We start from the raw sequence: 24,619 nt of genomic DNA, 5'->3' as shown, positions 1-24,619 counted from the left end.
ATAGATGAGAACAGAGAGACACCATTACAGCTGGACCAAATGATTTAACTGTGTGCCTTTTGTTGGGGCATGTGGTGGCGGTAGTGGTTAAGGTGTTGGGCTACCAATCAGAAGGTTGTGAGTTCAATCCCAGATCCACCCAACTGCCACCTTTGGGCCCCTGAGCAAAGCCCTTAACCTTCAGTTGCTCAGTTGTACAAAAAAAAATTAGATAATGTAAGTGGCTCTGGATAATTTTGTTACCATTATTGTAAGAGAGAGAGAGAGAGAGAGAGAGAGAGAGAGAGAGAGAGAGAGAGAGAGAGAGAGAGAGAGAGAGGGGGGGGGGGGTGTTTACTTAATAAATAAAGCTTTTATATTATTATTATTATTATTATTATTATTATTATTATTATTATTATTATTATTTCATTGTTTTGATCTGTAATTATTATTGCTTAACTGAGATCATAAGAACACTATTGTCTACACATGAACACAAAATGATGAGGAATGTGTAGGAAATGTTATGGCTTCCATTGCCTACTGTTTCCTGTCCGCACATGCTCCAGGGTGCTTAAAAAAAACTTGCTAAATTCGTAGAAACGTGCTTATGCATGGTTTACGCACATATCTACAGTTGATAAATGAGTCCCACGAAGTTAGAGAGGGCCTTGAGTGGTTATAAAGAGAAAGTGTGTGCAATAGAACAATGGGAAAGGAAAAGCGAAGAAAGGAAAATGAGAAAGAGAAAATAAAAGTTTGAGTGCAACAAAGATACAACAAAAAAAATTGTTTATATTAGAGCAAAAACTGAGATGCCAACATATGTATGTATGTATGTCAGAAAAGTTCACAAGATTCACAAAACGATCCCCACTTACCTACAGTGGTACATATCTAGAACCTGATGTCTCACATTACACCATCTACCATGAAGAAAAAGTCAATATTTTGTTAAATAATTGAATTAAAAAATGACACTCATTCTAAAATAAAAATATTGTATTAGAAAATGTTGTTTCATTCTGTTATGAGAACCATGAGGGATCCCTCTGCTGGCCTGCAGAGGATTTGCTGCACTTTATCATCAGGACTCTATTTCCCACAATCCATTGCACCACCAACTCAGCACACCTGTTTCCTGTTTGTAATCACCTGGTCTATTTAAGCTCTCCCAGAACTCTCTGATGGTGCGAAGTATTGTTAGCATTGTCTGCATTCTGAGCGTATATTCGGTTCTGTCTTCTGCCTTGTTTTGACCCTGCTTGTTTTTCATGTTTATAAATGTTTGCTACCTGCCCTGACCTATGCCTGGATTATCGACTACTGTTTTTGGATTTCCTTTGATGTTGTTGTTGCCTGATGTTTGACCCTTGCCTGTTTTGGATATTGCAAATAACCAGCAATTGGACCTGTTTTGCGTGCATGACACATTCACACCTCAATAGTCTAGTTTTCATTTAGAAACAAAAATTAATAGTGTGTCATTATTTAAGTGAGATTCGTTCACTTTATGCGTTTAAAGAAATTTTGCTATCATGTTGAATACACATGCTGGTTTTAAGAAAGTAACAATATTGCAGTGGGTCATGTTTTTAATGTCTCAATATAAACAGTAAAAGAATCCTAATGAATTCATAAATTGTTCAGTATATTGCTCTGGTATAATGCTTTACAGTACCGTTTCATGGTTAAAAGGCAGGAACCAAGAAGAGACAAATAAACTGTGATACACTGACATTTATTTATTCTCTATTCAAGGTGTGTTTTTTTTCCCCCCACAATCTTGAAGAATTTTTAAAAATAATTACAAAAAGTAAGAACAGAGAAGAAATGATGGATAGAAACATTGGGTAATTTAGTCACCATAGAATGTAACCAAAATGACCAAGTTAACATTACAGCAGATTGATGACAATAAATTGCTGCTGAAGAAATCCGTACCATTTCCTAAACAAACCAACAGGAATAAATGATTCAAAAAGGATAAGTGGTGACATCAAAGTAAGTGTTAAATAATTAACAATAATGAGGATCTTTCAGGCATAGATCCCTATCGCATATCCAAAAAAACTCATAATCACAGGGATAATCAGCCCAGTTCCAGACAATATCAGACATTTCACATGTGATGACACAGTCCTCATCCCCTGCTTTACTGTTCGGTTCACCGTGTCCCCAATACCTGAAGGAGAGAATCAGAGGATCTGCAGTCTTTCTCAGTCAGTCAGTAACTCATCATTATGAGAACATTTCAGTTTAGTGATTTCTTACCCAGTGGTCAGTGATATATCATCCAACCACTTCCACACTCCCTCAGTGTCTCTGTCATTTAGACCAATCCAGGCTTTTCTGCTGCACAGCAATTTACTGACAAACTCCTTTAAGAGTTGGAATAAAATATTCGAATGAATATGACTCACTCTCTCTCACTCTCTCTCTCTCTCTCTCTCTCTCTCTCTCTCTCTCTCTCTCTCTCAATCTCTTTCTCACCTGTTCCTCTTTATTGTTTATGATCACCAGGTCTGCATCTCTCTGTCTGCAGTCCATTCTGCTCTCAGTCTGGTTCTTCTCCTCATTAGAGATGTAGTAAATACTGGAGTTGAAATGCATCCATCCTGGATCCAGATGTATATTAATAATGAATAATAACTCATTTAAATAAAACAATAAATGAGAGATATTAATTGAACAAGAAAAAACTATACAGTCTACAATATTGTGAAAGATAAATTCCTCCATCCCCATCCTTTCATATCCTGAAACATTTATCCTACATAGGGTTGCAAAGAACCTGGAGCCTATCCCAGGGGACTCAAGGCACAAGGCAGGGGACACTGCCAACCACTCTCAGGATACATTCTCACACACACACATACACACAAAGAATGATTTAGAAATGTCTATCAGCATACAATACATGTCTTCGAACTGTGTTAAGGTCCTTACACGTTTAGAAGGTTACTAAATTATTAAGTTACTCCATTTTTTCTGAGAATATGAGACAGTTTTGCAGGAACTGTATTACTTACCCAGTTTAGAAAGCCTCTGTAGTTCTTCTCTATCCTTCTGCAACTGGTCTTTCTGTGTAATCTGGTTGTTGTAACTGGTCTGTAACTGGTCTCTCTCTGTAGTCAGGTTGTTGTAACTGGTCTGTAACTGGTCTCTCTCTACAGTCATGTTTTTGTAACTGGTCTTTAACTGGTCTCTCTCTATAATCAGGTTGTTGTAATTGGTCTGTAACTGGTCTCTCTCTATAATCAGGTTGTTGTAACTGGTCTCTACCTGGTTTCTCTCTAAGGTCAGGTTGTTGTAACTGGTCTGTAACTGGTCTCTCTCTACAGTCAGGTTGTTGTAACTGGTCTGTAACTGGTCTCTCTCTATAATCAGGTTGTTGTAATTGGTCTGTAACTGGTTTCTCTCTACAGTCAGGTTGTTGTAACTGGTCTGTAATTGGTCTCTCTCTATAATCAGGTTGTTGTAACTGGTCTCTACCTGGTCTCTCTCTATAGTTAGGTTGTTGTAACTGGTCTGTAACTGGTCTCTTACTACAACCAGGTTGTTATAACTGGTCTGTAACTGGTCTCTCTCTACAGTCAAGTTGTTGTAACTGGTCTGTAACTGGTCTCTCTCTATAGTTAGGTTGTTGTAACTGGTCTGTAACTGGTCTTTCTCTATTGTCAGGTTGCTGTAACTGGTCTGTAACTGGTCTCTCTCTATAGTCAGGTTTTGGTAAATGGTCTTTAACTGGTCTCTCCATATAGTCAGGTTTTTTTAATTGGACTTTAACTGGTCTCTCTCTGTAATCAGGTTATTGTAACTTGTCTGTAACTGGTCTCTCTCTGTAGTCAGGTTGCTGTAACTGGTCTGTAACTGGTCTTTCTCAGTAGTCAGAATGGTGTACTTTGTCTGTAACCGGTCTTTTTCATTAGTCAGGATGTTGTACCTTGACTGTAACTGGTCTCTCTCTATAGTCAGGTTGTTGTGCCTTGTCTGTACCTGGTCTTTCTCTGTAGCTAGGATGTTGTACCTTGTCTGTAACTGGTCTCTTGCTACAGTCAGGTTGTTGTAACTGGTCTGTAACCGGTCTCTCTCTGTAGTTATGGTGTTGTACCTTGTCTGTAACTGGTCTCTTGCTACAGTTAGGTTGTGGTAACTGGTCTGTAACTGGCCTATGTCTATAAGGAGGTTGTTGAATTTAATCAACAGCACTGTGATGGTAGTCAGCAGGAGAATACACAGCATCAGCACAAATAGAGAAGTCACTCTGTAAGAACTGCTCCTTGTATTGTCTTCTCGTAATGGGTAATGGACAAATGAAAGTGAAAAAATATTTGTGTTATCAGAACAACTAAGCTGAACACATATAAATGAAAAAAATACAATTCCACAATTAGGTAAAATGAACTTTGAACTCATGTGCTTAGTGCAAAAATTGTTGATGATCATGCCACTGTCCATCACAGATCCTTGACGCGTTTGGTCCTGTCTCCATCCTTGTCTTTCAGTGGCTTGTTTTGCCAGTGTGTGTGTAGCTTTTCTGGATTGTCCTGATGGTGGTAGACAGGCACTGAACTAAACTTTCCCAGTAGGTCACTTTCTTTCATTTCCTCATAATCAACACTATTGTATAAGTTCCTGTTTTTCCATGTATTATTGTAAAGCTTATGTTGTTTTGTTTGTGTTTTGCCATGTGTGTTATTGTATCCCTCTTTTCTACAAATTGCTGCCAGAAAATCTGACTAAATATAGATGCAGCTGATTTTTTCACTATCCAAGAAGCCCTTTTCAAGCATAACCACCTAATCTGGGACCAACAGGGGGGAAAGCAACTCAGTAGTTCTACAACCTCATGTGCCGGGAGGTTCCCGATCCAACTTGAACCCTATCCCTTCCTTCCTGCCCACCTGCGGATGTTGCTCTGCATCCTAGGACTGCAACGGATGTCTCTCTGTCTTCCTACTCTACTGAGAATATCGTTCTGCCTCCTTGCTCCCCTGAGGACATTGTTCCCCTTCTGCTTTCACAGAGAATATCTTTTCCCACTCTGACTCTGTAAAGGTCATGGCTTCACACTCTCTGCTGGCTTTGTAATGGCTGTTGCTCCATTCTTGTGGTCCGCCTTGGATGTCTTCCCACACCTTCCTACTGCCTTGTGAAGGATTTCTCACCTACTACTGGCCATGCTAATGGCATCACTCCTGAGGAACCTTGTTGGCCTTATGGCCTTTATCAAAGTAGCTCACATGACTGTCCAGACCCCCTCATAACTGTGCATTGCACATCAGGAGGCATGCATTAAGAGGAGGTGCTGAACTCTATTTCCCTTCAGCCCCAGCAGGTCATATGTCTCAATTACCCTCAGCGGTGTCTAGTTTCACCGTAATTAGCACCACTATATACATTCCTATTTTTCAACATCATATTGTCATGCTGTTTCCTTGTTTTGCTTGCTATTGGTTGTGACCAGTGTTGGATAGTTACTGAAAAGTCTCTCTCACACACTATAAGATTGTGTGAGATGGATCCAAAACTGACCAAAAGAATCACAGGCTACACACAGGCTAGATTAAGTAAAGATTAGCACGATGTAGTCTACTTAATGGGTCCTTAGATGCTTAGCTGTCCAGGATGAAGCAAAACATGTTCACGTTCAGTCTACAAACGTAACGTGGCCATATGTTTCCAGACCACATTACATTCACGGCTTCAAGACTCACTTGACACCATTTAATTGTGAACTCAAGATGTGTAGTCATTTCTGAAATCTGGTGTCCAATACCGGCATCATGTGTTTCGTTTTAACACTAAAATCAGCTACATGACAGCTAAAAAATTGCTTTGGATCTTGATGGCCTTTACTACTAAAATATATTTTTTGTTAATGAGTACTAATATTAATTCTATTAAGTAAACATTAGGTCATATCAGTGCCTGTATATATTAATTTATTAGAAAATTCTGGTTAAAATCTGCTTTAGCCACATTGCTCATTTTATATACCTTAAGCCCAACTCAAGTTCGTATTCTTCACACCATCTTGAATCAACAACAGTTTTCTTTAATTGACCGTTTTAAATGACTTCTTTTTATATTGATCCTGCAGTCTAAGTACTTTTCCAGCAAAAACATAGAGGTGTTTTTAACACACACACTTTAACAGACTGAATGAGTTTCAGAGAAAATCGGCTTATGCACCTTTGATGAAACCAAAATCAAAAGTATTGATTTTCACTTCCTCGTTCCCCTTACCTTGATCCTATTTTTATAGCAAATTAAAGAAGAACTTCAGTTTTTTTTATTCAGTTTTGTGTCATTTAATTAATTTTGAAAGTATTTTCTTTATTGCTATAAATTGTGGAGTTAAACATTACATTCTGCACATTGTAAAGATGTTTTAAAGTTAAACTGCACTGGACTGTTATCCATATGGGGTGAATTCTTGCAACTTGCTTATGGTGCCCAAATGACTATGACCAGGATGAAGAAGTTACTGAAGGTTAATGAATAAATGTGTGGTTGAATCTACACACTTGGCTCGATAATATAATTAGAAATTAGAATTAGAAAAACAGCAAGTATATAACATTGCACTACGTACTATTTTACTCAATATGTGTGTATGTGTTAATCAATATTGTGGAATGTCTGTGAAATGTATTAGTTTCTGTTATCACTTACATTATTGCAGCTATAGTAAAATAATAATAATAATAATAATAATAATAATAATAATAATAATAATAATAATAATAATATGATAATAAAGAAGTCCCGGTGTTATTACTTTCGAAATGCTAATGTATAAGTGTGTTAAAATAATTCTGTGATGTGCCAAAAACAGCCAGAGCTATGGTCTATGGTTATAGAACAATAATCATCCCTCAAATTAACATTAATTTCGATAACATAAATGAACCTGAGCAATCTGAATCCAAAAGACATGTCTTGATATAGAATGTGTAGAGGCACCTATTATGTCAGTATGAACTCAAACAAAAAAACATTTCTTCAGCTGATTTCCACATAAAATCCACTGTGTGTTAATAGTAAGTGTATGTGTGTGTGTTCTCTTCACCTGGGTTCGCTGGCACCTGGTTGTTCTTGTTCCAGCGACTCTCCAATTTCGGCTCATTCTCATAAACACCTTCATCCGAGTGATTTGCATTAACTCCTGCTTTTCCACTTACTTCCTGACTCATCTTCATTCTGCACTCACCACTAATCCCGATCTTGTGCTCAGTCCTGACTGATTCTTAGGCTACAACACTTATAGAATAAGTTTCAGTGATAATGTTATTCAAGGCCACGTCCCTCTTTTTCACCTGCGGTTCATGAGGGGAGGGAGGTCCTATGCAGGGAGGTCTGTCTAGCCCTAAATTTCTTCTGAAACATAGCCACATGCTGGTGCATCATTAATCAGAATCAGATGATGAGATACACTTACGCAAATGGCCATAAGGTAGACCCTTCAAGAACTATGTATATCCAAAGTGAAGAAAAGGGCTCAGAAAATCACTCACATCCAAGTCATCCGCTTTTTGAACTTTTACCATCTGCCCGACGACACAACTGTACAATTAATTTATTTTTTTGTCTATTTGTATTTGCATATGTGTGTTTTCTTTTTTTAATTCGCATCTTATTTTTATTGTCTGTGTGTTATCGTCTCTGTGTACTGGAAGCGTATGACACAAACAAATACCTTGTATGTGCATGCATACTTAGCAGTAAAGCTCTTCCTGATTTGATCATTGGTCTATCAGATTGTTCATATGGTCATATACATTTTCCTGTTTTAGGCTTATTATTAAAAATAACCAAAAAACAAATAAATAAATAATAATAAATAATAATACAATTAGCAAGAAAAAAATCATGATAAATAGGATAGAATATAAAAGGTTTATTTAAAAGAACAAAAACAAGCAGTTTATAAGCATATAAAAAGTACACAAACGAACACAGCCCTAGACCAATTCTGAGAATGTTAAATACATAAGTATTGTATGTTGTAAGGATGATATTTAAGCAGGTTTCTTATCTGCTGCTGCATAAATATTGAACTACTGTACATGCTAATGATTTGCATTATGACACTATGCATTATGTACTATACATTATGCCATTAGCAACACTGAACATGTCATTAGAATGTGATTGATTTACTTTATATCACACAGATATGAACTTTGCTTGTTTTTTTCTCGCAAATCCAAACAAACTGCCCATTACAGTTATTATCAGTCCAGCGCTGCTTTCCATCTGCCTGTTGGACAGTTATTGCACATTTCATGGCTGTTCCATAACTCCTGAGTGCCTCGTTCATCCTGTACCTGAAAGAGAGAATCAAAGGATCCGCAATGTTTCTCAGAGCAACACAATTCAGATTAATGAACAACACTGTAAATCAGAGTTCAATTCAGAGTTCAGCATTTCTTACCCGGCGCTCAGTGGTGTACCGTCCACCCATTTCCATGCACGATTGTAACTCAGACCAATCCAAGCAGGACTACTGCCAAGCTGCGTGTTGATGAAATCCTGTGATTAGAGGACAACATGACAACACACATTACTCACTCTGAGCTATTTCCACTGTTCTGTTTGTCCCTGTAGCACAACATCACTACACTTAGGACCTAGACCAAACCCCAGGCAAGGGCTTTGTTTAATATTTGAAATCTAAGAAAATAAACGAATGGCAACCAAAAGTCCTGTAGAATTTTCTTTTAATAAAAAATAAAATAAAGAAATAAATAATAGCAGCTTAAGTGGAATTTAAATTAAAAATTTAAATGCACAACTGTATCACCGGAGACTACTACCTCCATCAAGGCTAAACGCTGAGACCAAAAGTGGGCATGATCTAGAGTAGATAAATGATAGATGATAGAAGAAAAAAGAATTACATGTCAGATATTCGTAAATGAACATTGTGTTTGTCGTGGACACCTCTGGCCTGTGAGACGTACGAACGTCTGAAAACATCCTGCATAAGACTAAAATAACCAATAACACAATGAATATTCATGTCTGTATTTGTATTTGTATTCAGTTAGGTTGTTGATATATAAACAATAACATGTTAGGAAGACAGAATTAATTAATTTAACATTCTTCCTAATTTTGTCATCATCAATGCCCAACAGCTACCCCTAGTGGAAAGTGAAGGCACACACTCCATATACAGGAGCTCAGAGATGCATGTGATTGCCTAGTGTTCATTCCCACCTAGTGATTGTTCTGTTGGACTCTTGCTTACATACGGCTGTCAGATGGATATCGTCAGAGCTTCTCTTACAGATTCTGACCAATCAAAATCGTTCATTTGACAGCGCTGTTGTATAAACTTGTCATATCTCACCTGTTCCTCTTTGCTGTTAATGATCACCAGGTCCGCTCTTTTGTCTGTGCAGTCCTGTCTGCTCTCAGTCCAGCTCCCCCTTACCGAGATGTAGTAAACACTGGTGCCGAATTGCGTCCATCTTTTCCTCTCCTGTGTATCTGATCACATAGGAAAACTACGGTGGCCGGGAAGTGCAAAACAAAATAACAAAACCGAAAACAAATTAACAAAACCCAAACCAAATTAACAAAACGGAAAACACATTAACAAAACCCAAACCAAATTAACAAAACGGAAAACACATTAACAAAACCCAAACCAAATTAACAAAACCGAAAACACAACGACAAGTCAGACAATCCAGAAACGGTAGTGTATCGTTTTTTGAATGGAAACTTACCGATCATTGGACAAGACACTTGTCACTCAAGATATACAGGTATGGAATCTTATGTGTAATGTGTAAAGTTCTCCGTTTAAATAAAGTTCTCCGTTCAAGAAAATAACAGAATTAATCCACAGTAATCCATTCCATCCATCCATTCCAACTTTTCCCTGTGGCAGACTGTTGAACTTCATGTATACTTTGAGTGACAGGTGTCTTGTCCAATCACAAACTATACCAACCCGGAAGCGGTAAGTATAGTTTGTGAATGGAAACTTACCGATCATTGGACAAGACGACTGTCATTAAAGATATACATGTGAATGAAAGGTGTCTCGTCCGATGATGGTAAGTTTAAATTCACAAATTATACCAACCGCTTCCGGGGTGTCTGACTTGTTAATCTGTTTTCGGTTTTGTTAATTTGGTTTGGGTTTTGTTAATGTGTTTTCCGTTTTGTTAATTTGGTTTGGGTTTTGTTAATTTGGTTTGGGTTTTGTTAATTTGGTTTGGGATTTGTTAATGTGTTTTCCGTTTTGTTAATTTGGTTTGGGTTTTGTTAATTTGTTTTGCACTTCCCGGCCACCGTAGATATAGTTTGTGAAAGGAAACTTACCGATCATTGGACAAGACGACTGACGACTGTCATTAAAGATATACAGGTGAATGAAAGGTGTCTCATCCGATGATGGTAAGTTTCCATTCACAAACTATACCTATTGTACCGCTTCTGGGTTGTCTGACTTGTTAATGTGTTTTCGGATTTATTAATTTGTTTTGGGATTTGTTAATGTGTTTTCAGATTTGTTAATTTGTTTTGGGATTTGTTAATTTGTTTTGGGATTTGTTAATGTGTTTTCAGATTTGTTAATTTGTTTTGGGATTTGTTAATTTGTTTTGCACTTCCCGGCCACCGTATATACCTCCCGCTTCCGGGTTGTCTGAATCGGTGCACTGTAGCTCCCCAGCAGCACTTATGCAGCCCCAGACCATGACACTCCCACCACCATGCTTGACTGTAGGCAAGACACTCTTGTCTTTCTGCTCCTCACCTGGTTGCCACCACACGCTTGACACCATCTGAACCAAATAAGTTTATTGTGGTCTCATCAGACCACATGACATGGTTCCAGTAATCCATGTCCTTAGTCTGCTTGTCTTCAGCAAACTGTTTGCGGGCTTCCTTGTGCATCATCTTTAGTAGAGGCTTCCTTTTGGGATGAGAGTTATTTCTAAAAAATATAATAACATTTTTACAAAAATGTGAGCCTTAGTTTATATCTAGACACGGGGAAAGTTTCAGCATGGTCCAATTTCCCAACCAGTGGATGTGATTATGCCTTGAAAATGTCCTTAAACTCAGTCTAGCAATGGTCCAGCATCCTCTTGCCCCTAGTGTGGCAGGTGATTTGCTGGTTAAAGTTTGGCACTTGAGTTTCTCAGACTCCATTGTTCTGTTCATGTGGTAACAAAAGACAAAGTTGGCTAGCAGGATTTTGTTGTCCAGTACCTCTGGGTTCAGCCATGTCTCAGTGAACCAGAAGAGGTTGCAGTCCCGAACGTATTGTGCGTGCCCTCAGTCTGTTCTGGACGCTAGCTCATTCCCATTGTAGCCTCCACTTCACATCACAATGAGTCCATGATTAGAAATGGCAGTAAGTGAGTGTATTGTAAACCAATTGAAATAAGAGTATTTATGTCATAAAATGTCTATGATGGACAAGGATAAAGTGGTCACAAAGGGGACACAAACCCAGTGACAGTGCAGGCAAGATAGCATGACGTGGCCTTGAAAAACAGTTTTTTTAACTGTTACTTCCTCTATAAGTCCCTCACACATGCACATACACACGTAAACCCAAATGAGCATGCACAGAAACTCACAAATAGCTGCATAAAGTTTTGTAATTATTAGATTATTGATTTAAAAGAAAATACCATGTTTAATTTTTTGTAAGCCAGTCAGCTTATTCAAAACCAGCCTAAAGCTCCGCCCATCACTGCATGCATTAGTGGAAAGGGAGTTGCTTCATGCTGACGGCTGGATAGAGTTACTAGGATGTTCTCCAGCTCAGTGTTTATGTTAAACTCTAAATGCTAGCTAAGTTTGCGATACAAAAGCATGAGTCTTTGGTGTTCATGTACCTGTAGGGGGAGACACTGCATGGAGCAGGTGTTGCAGACTGACTGCAGTGTGGTTGGTGCTGCTTCTGTTTGTTAAATGATATAAAATAAACAACAACAAATGTAATTTTCTGCATTAAAATAGTAACAGTGTGATCAATACACCACTGAGGGGACGAGAACATACAGAGACACAAACCCAGCAAAATAGCATGAAGTGGCCTTGAAAAACAGTTTTTTTTAACTGTTACTTCCTCTATAACTTGCTCACAGACACGCATGCACACGCACACGTAAACCCAAATGAGCATGCTCAGAAACTCACAAATAGCTGCATAAAGCTTTTCATTTATTAGATTGATGATTTAAAAAAATACCATATTTATTTTTGAACTTATTGGTTAGTTCCAAAACAATGAAAACTTCGCAAAATGAGTGAGCCATGAATGAGTACAGAGCAAATAATCGTGACAATGTAAGGACATATGTCACTAATTTAAAGTTTTTGTATTTTAAGAGTCTTCATAAAGTGTCAGTTACACGCCCACATTGATCACACATGTGGCCTGTTGCATCTGTTAAATACAACAGGAACTAGAGTTTGAACATAGCAGAAACATATACAATCACATAGGCAGTCTGTCTTTAGACAGTCACTCTGAATGTAGTTTTAGACGATTATATACCAGAACAAGTGAGTTTATACGGACTGATAACTGCAGAAGTGAAAGATCAGGATTACTGTAAAGAATGGAGATGAGTGAGGAGATTTATGCAAATGTAGAAGAAGCTGCAGATAATAAAGCTGATTCCAGTGACAGCGAGCAATTATATGAAGATGTTTATGTGAATGAGGACAATTTGGAGAGCTCAGGTAAAATACACTCACAATCAGAAATATGTGTGTATATACTGATCGAGAATGAATTTACTTTTGTAAAATGTAACCACCTAGTAAATGATTGGTGTCTTCCCAATTTCATGGAACATCTTGGGCAAACAAATTGAGGATAGTTTTAAACAACTAACTTAAAATGGTTCACCTCTGAGTTCCCGCCTCCACTTTGTGTGTGTGGAGTTTGCATGTTCTCCCCGTGCCTCGGGGGTTTCCTCCGGGTACTCCGGTTTCCTCCCCCGGTCCAAAGACATGCATGGTAGGTTGATTGGAATCTCTGGAAAAATTGTCCCTAGTGTGTGATTGCGTGAGTGAATGAGAGTGTGTGTGTGTGCCCTGCGATGGGTTGGCACTCCGTCCAGGGTGTATCCTGCCTTGATGCCCGATGACGCCTGAGATAGGCACAGGCTCCCCGTGACCCGAGGTAGTTCGGATAAGCGGTAGAAAATGAATGAATGAAAGGTTCACCTCTCAGTTCCTGGTCAAAAACAGTTAAGCTAAGATGAAAAAACAAGTCAATAGGCAAAGAAACAGGCTAAGAAAGAAACAAAGGCAGAGAAAAGTATATCAGACCGTTATGACTGTATTTAAGACTCAGAAATAACAGTTAACAGTTGTTGACCATGCTGAAGATATTAAAGAATTTCTAACCACTAAGTTGCAAAAAAAATTGCAATCATGTTTTTTACAGACCATTAGCACACAAAGTCAAACATTTTGGAAGAGAAGAAGCTTTTATTGATTAAATATTTTTACTAAAAATAAGATCAATAATGTAAATAGGAAAAACTCTGATGATGATGATGTGTGTGTGTGTGTGTGTGTGTGTGTGTGTGTGTGTGTGTGTGTGGCCCATTGTTGGTTGATCAGAGATATTACAAGTGTAAAATGTTCACAAATGTTCAAAAAGGCTGATTACTGTACACAGAAAGGTGTGATCATTGTACAGTTTATGATTAATAAGCATTCAAGTCAATTTGACCTGGGAGGACAACCGGTGTTATTTGCTGCCATTAAAAAGATTTTAATGGTTTCAAAACAATATCCTGGCTGTGAAATATACCAGTCTGTGATATTCCATCAACTTATGTGCCTATGTACAAGTTGACTAAAAAGGTGAAACAAAAAAAAAGGCTATCAGATATACCTCATTTATTATAAGCAGTAAAACAGACCAGGGGTCTCATTTATAAAACTGTGCGTAGGATCCCTACTAAAAGTTTACGTACGCCCAAAAGCCAAAAATGGCGTACGCCAAAAAAATTCCGATTTATAAAACCGTGCGTACGCACTCCTGTAAGCAATGTTCCCTTTATAAATCACAGATCACCCACAGATGTGCGTATGTGAACCAGCCTCAAATCCCGCCCTGTACACGCCCATTTTTAACCATAAATAGTCAATGTAAATCACTGCGCGGGCACGAGAGTGGACCTCGTTATAATGAGTTTCCTCTGCGCTCTGCGGGTTTAAAAATGGGGTGAGGAGTCAGCGTCTCAGGGGGTAGCTATTGTCGCCTACAGGTTATAATTATTTTAAAAGCAACATTGTTATAATTATATTAAAAACAAAATTGTTACAGTTTCTACTTTTTAATATTGTTAAACTCACCAAGAAGCCAGCCATCACGTACTGCGCCTGTATTTAGTTTGTTCCCTACACTGCTATGTGTCAAGATAAAGGAATCATGTGTTGAACCAGGCCAGTGTGCCACTGTGTTTGTGAGGGTCATGTTGGAGTCACATATGATGGAGTGAGTCACATATGAATGCACATGCTTTCTATTACCATAAGCTCATTCATTTTCAGATGTGAACTTATAGCAACATGAGCACAGTCAATTGCGCCGATTACATTTGGGAAACCAGACATTGCTGCAAATTGCATTTTAATTTCGGCCTGTTCTCGCACAGTGTAGGGGAACCTGATGTATCGACTATCCATATTAAGTATACCATTCAAAACGACAGATATTATGGCACTCAGGGACGGCTGTGATATACCAGACCTATAGGGTGAGATGATAGATTCCAATAGAATTATTTCATATACAAAAAGGTCTTAGACACAAAGTTGAGGATTACTTATAGTTTTTTTTTTATAGTTTTTTTTTTATATAAATAATTTACCTGTCTGCCAATTCCCGCTGGAAACAGCCGGTTGCCAAGAACCCCAGAGTGCATGGTGAGGACTTGTATTTGGACTGGGATGGCATGGTTCCGGCATGTTGCCCTCTCTAATACTGGACCCAATTCAGCACATAGATCTAAGAGCACAGCTCTAGGGAATCTAAATCGGCTTATTAGCCAGTCATCATAATGGGCCAGGATATCATCATGGTCCCTGAAAACTCGTTCTCTCCTTATTCTGGCATTGGCGTAATCCTCCAGCAGTGCCATCATGAAGCATTACATACCCGGGTCACCGGAGGATTTATGTTTCTAGCAATTAGACTGATTGTTATCACCTTGACAAAATCACAGAATTAATTTGTGGGCAAAAATTTAAGACGAAAATGTTATAGTGAACACGTACTTCTTCATGACGCTTTTGTAATGAACACCGTAATAGTTAGGACCGATGATGAGTAGCGATTGTGCTTCATGACTGTATTTGCAGACTTTGACATTTTATGATAGCTATATGTACATTAATGAAAATATTTCGTTTTTACACTGTGTTCTGCAGTTCTCTAATAAAAGGGTATTTCATGCTATTCTGTATCACATGTAGTCGTGCCATCTCCTCCTGCGCTCCCGTTGTGGACAATGTGACTGTAAGGCAGCGCTGATTATTCATTCATTCATTCATTTTCTACCGCTTATCCGAACTACTCGGGTCACGGGGAGCCTGTGCCTATCCTCAGGCGTCACTGGGCATCAAGGCAGGATACACCCTGGACGGAGTAGCGCTGATTATTATTATTATTATTATTATTATTATTATTATTATTATTATTATTTTATTTTTAATACAATTTGAATTACGTTTGGATTTTACTAGCTGTATATAGCCTAAAACAATCGGCACAAATAACAGTGTTGGATTTAATCTTCATGATAATGTGGAAATAACGTATGAAATGGGGTGAAAATTAAATGTCATTAATTCTTATAATCGTTCTTCTCACATGTATTTTCTACAATCTAACTTCAGTTCACGACCTCACCATCTGTGTCGCCAATTCCCTTTGTCTCCAGAATGTACGTACGCACAGCTCAAAGTTTGCTTAAAGGTGCGCACATTTTCCCGTCAAGTTTGTTTTTTATAGATCACAACCTTTGCGCGAAAACTGGCGTACGCACGTTTCCAGCCCCGTTTTGTGCGTACGCACGCTTTATAAATGAGACCCCAGGTCAAATTGACTCCGAGCTCCTAAAGTGCATAGTAAAAGAGGAAGTTTTGACTTAAATAATCTGATGAGTCAGCTTTCTGAATTTACTATATTCAATCCTTTTCCTCAGATGACCTGGGGCAGACTTGAATGTTTTAATTGATGTTTCATCGAAAATTTTTCTGGTGTTAAAAAAGTGTGCTTTCAAATATGGTGTCAGGACTCAGCCCGGACTTTGGCCATGTGTTTAGTGTTTACGTTCTTTGTTCGCGTGTCTGCCCTGCCCTCGTCTTTTCCTCCCCACCTCTGCACACCTGCCCCTCATGTGTCATGATTATTATTAGTATTTAGTTGAGCTAAACTGTGGTCTTCTTGAATCTACTGTGGTCTTCGTCTTGTTTGGTCCTGTCTCGAGTCTGTGTTCTTGTTTTGTGTCTTTGTTAATAAATCCCTTTTTGTTTTAGCTATCCTGCATTTGGGTCCGTTTTTACCCCCGCGTTCGAGACATACAGTCTCCAACCTGGGAAATAGAGATTTATAAAATAAAAATAGAGATTAATAAAACTGGGAGTGTATAGAACACTGTAGAGAGTGAGAAAGGCAAATTGAGCAAGTGGAAGTCCCAAAGATGTCGTACAGTGGGTAGGGCTGGTCATCACCAACTGCCATTGGCACAAGCTGGAATGCATTGATCTGCTGTCAATCCTGATAGTGGCCTGGATGAATTAACCACTGGGAAAAAGAATGCAAAATTATTTGTGTTTTATATGTGATTACTTTTAAATATTTTACTATTTGGACTTAGATGTGCACAAATCATCATACCACTCAATTAGGAGACACATTCTCAAAAATGCTGGAGGAAGCTAGACAAGTATCTGTATCCAGAGTAAATTAGTCTTTTATTGATGTAAGACTACAGTTTGCATGTGCACATAGGGACAAATATATTTCTTTTTGAAGAAACATCCTCTGGTCTAATTAAACATAAATTAAGCAATTTGGCTATAATGACTATTGTCATATTTGGAGGGCAAATGGTTTGCAAGCCACTGTACTGGTGCACTTTACAAACTAAATAGCATAATAGAAGCAGCATCAGCCAGGAAGTTTAAGCTTGGACACAAATATGTCTTCCAAATGGACAAGCAATGTTCCCTATGCTTAATGTGTCAGGACATTTATATGCTTTTGACCAAGGTGTATGTAAACTCCTGACTGTCCCCTTCTGACTGTCACTGTCCCTGCCCTGCACACTCCTCTGTTTTCTGGGGTATATACAAAGAAAAGAATTCCACTGTGCAGTAATGTATATATGGTTATAATAATGACTTCTATGTCCCCCAAGTTCACTTCAGCTCAATATTGTATAAACTATTCATTTTATGAAGATCTGAATTTGACACTATGGTAATGGTATGTATTTGCTGTTGTACCATCATGATTATTCTCAGTTTGAATCCTGAACAACTGATGAAAAAACCTGACTATAGAGAAAGACAAGTTACAGATCAGTTACAACAACCTGACTGAAGACAGAGACCAGTTACAGACCAGTTACAACACCCTGACTAAAGACAAAAACCAGTTACAGACCAGTTACAACACTCTGACTAAAGAGAAAGACCAGTTACAGACCACTTACAACAACCTGGCTGAAGAAAGAAACCAGTCACAGACCAGTTACAACACCCTGACTAAAGAAAGAAACCAGTTACAGAAGCAAAATGATGAATTTCAGAAGTTAAGTGATTTGGGTGAGTACATGCTGTTTATATGGTCAATGTTTGTAACAGAATCTATGGATAAGAAAAGTCAGAGAACATGGATTATTGTTAGGAACTACTAGGGCAATACTGTGCCAGACCACAAGAGGGTACTCATGGTCTGGCAGGTAGTGACAGTGAATTACACCATTTTCACCATCAAGCACAGTGGTAGCACAGCATGGCAAATTCAGAGAGCAAATTTCATTCACTGTCTGCTTTACCTTTGGGTGCAAGTGTATTCCAGCGCTCTAGCTTAAGTTCTATGCTGGATTCAGTTTTATGTACTCTACCTGGCCAAAAGAATTACACTGATTTTGGCACATTTTTGACATGGTATTGTTTTAAAAGGCCCATGCAATGTCACAACATTTACTTCAATCCACAGTTGCATTAACAACAATGGAAAGTCTTCATCAGCACATGCCAAATATGGTCTGAACTGGGTGGTGGTGGTTAAGGTGGTGGTCTGTCCACAGCCCTGGCTAATTTGAAAAAGGGTTTCTTAATGCTACATAGCTGTTTACTCCCAAATCTTTCTTTGCTAAATTCAAGCCAATAATTTTGACGGTAAACATGTGAAAAGAGGATATATTCCCATAAGCGGAAGACAAGTCCCATAGAGTCTCAAAATTCATGTAGCAAATATGATACAGTGGGTGTTAGAGGGTTAAAATCATTTCCTTCCTTTGCTATATAGATTATAGACTCTGAAAATAGTAGGAATGAACATGTTTGTTAAAGTGACAAATAATGATCTAACAAACAGTACACACTTAAATATGGTGCTGCATTTCACATAAGCATAACCGGTGGGCTACTTAAGGCATACATCAGTTATGCAGCTCAGACACCAAATGCACTAATCAGATATAACTCAGATAAGCATCAACTCACAGCTTACTGCTAGTAATAAACTCACACAGCTTAGCATTATACTATCACTCGGAGTAAACAGTAACAGCAATTGCATGGTAAACATGATCAGGACTTGAAGAACAGCTACTATAACTGTCAGGAAATGTTTAGTACCACTCCAGAGTGACTCCAAGTGCAGTCTGCAATCTAGACTGGTCTATTTGTCTAAACTTGCTCTGGTGAGGCCCTGCTTAGCTGATCTGGCCTTAGGATGCTTGGCTTGGCTGAACTGGACAGGGAGAGGTCCTGTTTAGCTGTTCCAGACCAGTAAATTCCCTTTTCAGCTGCCAAAAGCAGAGTGACTTCTGGAGTGATGCTGGAGTTAAATGTGATTAGCAAAGGCAGGCACAGGTGCAGAGCCATCACTTATAAACACCAGTCACTACACCAGTGTAGATAGTGGAGACGTGTATATGGAAAATCGCTATCTCCCCTAATCTATCTATCTATCTATCTATCTATCTATCTATCTATCTATCTATCTATCTATCTATCTATCTATCTATCTATCTATCTATCTAATCAAATCAATGAGCATTGGTACCTCAATCTGTCTTTCCAGTTCTAGAAATATTGGCACATATTTATGCTTTAAATCTGAGAAGGCTCTTTACAATGGTGGTGGGATAAGGCTAAAACACACATTAAAGTATTTTGTCAACAGTTCATTCAAAATCACAACATCATAAGTGACATTGTTAAATCTCTGAAAGGTCTGGGGATAGGGATAGTGGAACTCCATCATTTGGAGGCCACAATAGTCTCATTTTTCTCATTCTCATTTATTTATTTTTTTAAATAAGAAAAAACATTTGACTGGGATGGTGTTGGAAGCCTTTTGTTTCAATACAGGTTTTATTGCCATTATCTGAATGGAACTGAAGTTCTATGTGGTTTATGTGCCCTTTTGTGAGTATACAGAGGTATCATATAAGGATGTGTTGTGTCATACACGGTAGTGATTGAACCTCTTAAATAATCTGAGAAGTCAGCTTTCTTGTTTGAATATACCACAATCCAGTGGTTCTCTTTGTCTCTCAGCATATGCAGATGACCTGGTGGTAATGGTAGGGCATCACAGACAAACAAATATTTTAATTGATATTTTAAAAGACTTTTTATCATCTGCTAAGGTCAACTGTGCCATAAGTTAAGCCATTTTAGCTGGACAGTGGGGGGGGTGGGCAGCCTTCACTACCATATGGTCTAGTGTGTTATCAAATACTTGGGTTAAATATAGATACAATAAGCTAAAATAAACATAGGATTGCAGATATGAAATACACAGTTGTAGCTTTAAACATATTTACAACATTATTTACATCACAGTATACATGTGCAAAGTGGCAGTAGATAATGACTCTGAAGAACCTTCTGAATCTAGACTATAACCAGTATCTAACCAGTAACTTCACTCGCTAAGTGCCTCCTTAATTGATAGGAGTTTCTGGTTTCCCATGTCATAGTTTGCCTCTGCCTGGGTCAGTTTACAGGAAAAAATGTCACATCGGTGGAGCTTCCCTGGACTTCCGTCTTTGAGACAACACGGCCCCTATCCCGCAACAGGAGGCATCTACTTCGACAACAAAGGGGAGATCGGGGTCAGGGTGACGTAAAATGGGTGTGGTGGTGACATGTTGTTTGAGCCACTCTTAGAGGCCACTGGTGAGGTGTGGCCCTGATGAAGCTGGCTTCCAGAGCCTTCGCAATTCACTCTTCCATCGCCTTGGCTTCTGGTGGCCATTACAGACAAATTCGGCCCTTGGGTGGGGTGGTGTTGGGCAGGAGCTCTATGGCGCAGTCCCATGGGTGATAAGGGGATAGCTGGGCTGCATGTTCCTTGCTGAAGGCCTCCTTGAGGCATTGGTACCCCCAGGGAATGTTCACATTACACAAATGGGATTTTTTCCACCAACGTAGTGCAACACTGGGGTGTGTATGTGTTGGAAGGGTGGGGGTGGGGGGTGGGGGGAAACAATGGCGAATAAACTGGGGGAGTCATTGAGTCAATTCTTGGTTAGACTTATAGAAAATCAGGTTATGAGCCACTTCAATTGATGAAGTATCCTGTAATGAAGGCTAAGTAGAATCTGTGTACGGTAAAATGGAACACTTATAAAGAACAGGCAAACAATTTAAAACAGTAACGGCAAGAAAAAGGTTCAGCAATAATGAAAACAGGCAAAATAACAAAATAAAAGACTTAGAATGCAGACAATTCTGATCATACTAGGATTTTGAGTTCACTTCAAGAATACAACATTACAGACTGTTCAGAAAGGTTAGTTTTGCATGCTAATACATTTCATAGTACCTCAGTGTATTAGTGAATTGGAGTGAATTAACAGATTTCAGATTTTAATATACAGTCCCTCACTTGCCTAACCAACACTTCATTGCGGACTTCCCCTTTTTTGGGCTGATGTTTTAAGACAATACTTTTTCTAGACTATTTCATTTAACAGAAAACAGATCAAGGCTTTCCTTAGTTTTAGGAATCATCAACTCAAAGCTCAGCAATACAACATATTTTTGGCTTTCATTGCTGCAGAGCTTGGGCTCTTCTGTGAGACTGTATTTTCTGACCTACTGAGGCAGATCCAGGTGGTGCCATTGTCACAGAGCATTTATTTACAACTTGGCACACAAGTTGTCCAGGTTGTCCAGTTGTGCCCGTATGGAGAGGGATCTGATTGGCAAGGGACAGGAGTTATATTTCTCCAATCTAACATTCAGCATGAACTTAAGAAGGATATCTCCTGATCATTAGAGGAAGAAAAAGATAGGGCAAAATATATTGTTTTGGGCATGATTAAGAAAAAAATGTTGATAACGTAGTTCAAATTGGTTTTGGAGAAATTGGTCAAATTGGACAATAAAGAGGGTCACTAAATAACCCATCATATGTGTGTGTTTTTTGTTATAAATATGTTTATTTTTTATTCTTCTGTTGTGAATTTGTAAGTGTTATGAAAACTCACATCTCTGTGTCCATTCCCCATTAGGAGGAGAAAATAAAAGAAGCCAATGTTACAAACTGTCTGCAGTGTGTTTGCTGGTGCTGTGTGTTCTTCTGCTGACTGCCAATATAGTGCTGTGGATCAAATTCAACACACTTGATGCTGGAAACCACCAGTTACACACCAGATACAACACCCTGACTAAAGAGAGAGACCAGTTACAGACCAGTTACAACACCCTGACTAAAGAGAGAGACCAGTTACAACACCCTGACTAAAGAGAGAGACCAGTTACAACACCCTGACTAAAGAGAGAGACCAGTTACAGACCAGTTACAACACCCTGACTAAAGAGAGAGACCAGTTACAGACCAGTTACAACACCCTGACTAAAGAGAGAGACCAGTTACAGACCAGTTACAACACCCTGATTGAAGCGAGAAATAACTTACAGAGAGATAAAAATGAGCTCTTTTCTAAACTGGGTAAGTAATGCTTACCATACAGTAACTTAATAATTTAGTTACCTAATAATTTTATTCCACATGTGTCTAAAAGCAGAGATGTGGAGCTTTTATACACTCCCTGTTATTTCAAACACTGATGGGTTTTAAGTTGTTTTTTCTATGTAATTTAATCTAATTTTACCATTTAATCTGATTTCACTCCATCTCAATAAAAAATACAAAAGTGTAGGAATGTGAAATAAAAATAAACTATTCACTGCTAACAAACAATCACAATGGAGCAACATGATTGACTTATTGAATAAAGAGGCCTGTGATTGTATACATGTAATAATATAAAGCAAATGTGTGTGGAAACTGGTTAGTATTCTCCTACTGTGTGAACCTGTGTGAATGTCAGGTTTTAATAAGCTAGGTCTGAAACTTATCTTTTACATTTTATTGAAATTCTCTGGATCCAGGATGGATATATTTCAGCTCCAGTGTTTACTACATCTCTAATGTAGCTAAGAGCTGGCCTGAGAGCAGACAGAACTGCACAGAGAGAGGAGCAGGCCTGGTGGTCATAAACAACAAAGAGGAACAAGTGAGAGAGTGAGAGAGTGAGTGAGTGAGTGAGTGAGTGAGTGAGTGAGAGAGTGAGAGAGAGAGAGAGAGAGAGACTCTTATTTATTCTAATATTCCAACTCTGACAGGAGTTCATCAGTAAATCGCTGTGCAGTAGAAAAGCCTGGATTGGTCTAAATGACAGAGACACTGAGGGAGTGTGGAAGTGGGTAGATGATACACCACTGACCACTAGGTAAGAAACCACTGAACTGTAATGTTCTCATGGTGATGAGTTACTGACTTACTGACTGAGAAACACAGCAAATCCTCTGATTCTCTCCTTCAGGTATTGGGGACGTGGTGAACCGAACGGTAAACTTTATGAGGACTGTGTCATCACAGGTGAATTTTCTGATGCTGTCTGGACCTGGGCTGATTATCCCTGTGATCATAAGTTTATCTGGATCTGTGAGAAGACAGTCGCATTCAACTGAATTTACATTGTTACATAATTGTGTCTGAAAAATCCTCACCATCATAATGTTGCCTGCTTTTCTATTTTTCATTCAGCAGCGATATGGAAGCATGAATGTGGTTTAATATAATCAATCGTTTTGTTCTGTGATGACAGTGACTCGGTACACTTAATGTTATATCCTCCCTTCTGTTGGCTTTCTTCTCTGTCCTTTATTTTGTTTTTATTTGTATACATGCTACAAGATCACAGAGAAAGAAACACAGAAAAAGAATCAAGTGTCATTTGTCTCTGCTTGGTTAGTGGCTGCCTTTTATCTATGAAACACTATTGTAAAGCATTATACTAAAACAATATACTGATCCATTTATGAAATTATGAAGGTTTAATTGTTTTATTCCTTACTTGAAAAGCATTTTTTTCATATGTTAAAAAAAAGGCTCAACACTCCACCTAATCCAGTCAATCAAATACAATTTCAGTGACAGTGCAGTGAAAATAGAATGATGTATGATATAACAATGTGTTAAATGAAATAATTTTTGTCCTTGTCAATCCTTGTCATCTGTCGTCATCTGTCTTCCTATGTCTTCCTGTGTCCTAGTCTGGGTCCCTGTTTTGTTTTTTATTTAATAAACCCTGTTTATTTTACGCTATCCTGCATTTGGGTCTGTTTTTATTTTTTTTTACTGTGATTATTAAAGCATATATTACTTCCGGGTGAACGCTGGCGCTATTAGCTGCCGCTGCTCTGGGAAGAAATTTTAAAAAACTTTTAGTGATTCATAATCGTCCTGCACTTATGAATGCATGGATGCATCTGTGAACTGTTTTTAAATCGATTTAAGGAGTCTGACTTCGGTATCCACGCTGATTCGGTGGGTTTGTATGCTGGTTGATCTACCTGCGTACCTGTGACTGTTGATGCTCTCTGCGGTTGCCGATTTGACTGCTATTGACAGTTATTAACTGTTCTCTGCGGTACTTCTGGCACGCGGTTCAACTATGAAGATCATTGAGCTACTGGTGCGGATGAATTACATCTGGGTCGTCCTTTCTGCAGTATACCATTCGGTAGCATGGACGATACTCCAGTATTCGGCGGCGGAACTTATTCAGCTCCGTTTGCGTTCTTTTAATCTTCTGTCAGCTCCACATCTTCCCCTGGATATTGTGTACATACCACGTCGGAAATATATACATCGCGGGTCTCGGCGGAGTTATAACATCGATGGCTCAGGTCAAATACGGTCCTTTTGGTCATCTAAACCATGACCGCCTAGGAGGCTTACACGGACTGTCGGTCGCAGGGTATTAATCAACCCGGCCAGATCGGTTGGTAACGATTCTGGTAAAAAACATTTTTCTTTTGGATTACTTAATATACGATTGCTTTCCACTAAAGGATCCCTGGTGTA

General features: G+C 38.6%; 3 protein-coding genes across 4 annotated transcripts; 1 reads left to right on the top strand and 2 right to left on the bottom strand.

Annotated features, from left to right (window-relative positions):
* Positions 1-2,001: 2,001 nt before the first annotated feature.
* LOC132858481 (C-type lectin domain family 4 member M-like) lies at positions 2,002-7,184 on the bottom strand. The gene is made up of 7 exons (XM_060888860.1): positions 7,061-7,184; positions 4,178-4,274; positions 3,478-3,715; positions 3,015-3,057; positions 2,476-2,600; positions 2,257-2,363; positions 2,002-2,167 (listed from the first exon to the last, which is right to left on the bottom strand). Exons 1-7 carry the CDS (start codon positions 7,182-7,184, stop codon positions 2,002-2,004), a joined length of 900 nt encoding a protein of 299 aa, XP_060744843.1.
* Positions 7,185-7,935: 751 nt separating this feature from the next.
* Positions 7,936-9,832, bottom strand: LOC132841941 (asialoglycoprotein receptor 2-like). The gene is made up of 4 exons (XM_060864590.1): positions 9,729-9,832; positions 9,347-9,486; positions 8,426-8,523; positions 7,936-8,318 (listed from the first exon to the last, which is right to left on the bottom strand). Exons 1-4 carry the CDS (start codon positions 9,733-9,735, stop codon positions 8,153-8,155), a joined length of 411 nt encoding a protein of 136 aa, XP_060720573.1. The 5' UTR covers positions 9,736-9,832; the 3' UTR covers positions 7,936-8,152.
* Positions 9,833-10,023: 191 nt separating this feature from the next.
* Positions 10,024-23,805, top strand: LOC132841942 (C-type lectin domain family 4 member E-like). Of its 2 annotated transcripts, XM_060864593.1 has the most exons (5): positions 10,024-10,061; positions 10,305-10,404; positions 22,639-22,763; positions 22,873-22,979; positions 23,073-23,805. In XM_060864593.1, the coding sequence occupies exons 2-5, from the start codon at positions 10,380-10,382 to the stop codon at positions 23,218-23,220; spliced, it is 405 nt and encodes a 134-aa protein (XP_060720576.1). In that variant the 5' UTR covers positions 10,024-10,061; positions 10,305-10,379; the 3' UTR covers positions 23,221-23,805. The 2 variants fall into 2 exon arrangements, with proteins under 2 accessions (XP_060720576.1, XP_060720574.1); XM_060864591.1 differs by lacking the exon at positions 10,024-10,061 and having other exon boundaries at positions 10,153-10,404.
* Positions 23,806-24,619: the final 814 nt, after the last annotated feature.

This window comes from Tachysurus vachellii, chromosome 2 (assembly GCF_030014155.1).
Source record: "Tachysurus vachellii isolate PV-2020 chromosome 2, HZAU_Pvac_v1, whole genome shotgun sequence".
Taxonomy (NCBI): Eukaryota; Metazoa; Chordata; class Actinopteri; order Siluriformes; family Bagridae; genus Tachysurus; species Tachysurus vachellii.
Note: the sequence above shows the minus strand (reverse complement) of the source record. Positions and strands in the feature narration are given on the sequence as shown.

Coding starts and splice junctions, on each gene's coding strand:
- LOC132858481 (XM_060888860.1), bottom strand. CDS start 7,184: ATGAGTCAGGAAGTAAGTGGAAAAGCAGGAGTTAATGCAAATCACTCG. Junction 3,716..4,177: donor ACAGTGCTGTTGATTAAATT/CAACAACCTCCT, acceptor AAAGACCATTTA/CCAAAACCTGACTATAGAGA. Junction 2,364..2,475: donor TAAACAATAAAGAGGAACAG/GTGAGAAAGAGA, acceptor CAACTCTTAAAG/GAGTTTGTCAGTAAATTGCT.
- LOC132841941 (XM_060864590.1), bottom strand. Junction 8,524..9,346: donor TTAACAGCAAAGAGGAACAG/GTGAGATATGAC, acceptor CTCTAATCACAG/GATTTCATCAACACGCAGCT. Junction 8,319..8,425: donor GGTACACCACTGAGCGCCGG/GTAAGAAATGCT, acceptor TCTCTCTTTCAG/GTACAGGATGAACGAGGCAC.
- LOC132841942 (XM_060864593.1), top strand. CDS start 10,380: ATGAAAGGTGTCTCATCCGATGATG. Junction 10,405..22,638: donor AGGTGTCTCATCCGATGATG/GTAAGTTTCCAT, acceptor CTCTGGATCCAG/GATGGATATATTTCAGCTCC. Junction 22,980..23,072: donor GATACACCACTGACCACTAG/GTAAGAAACCAC, acceptor TCTCTCCTTCAG/GTATTGGGGACGTGGTGAAC.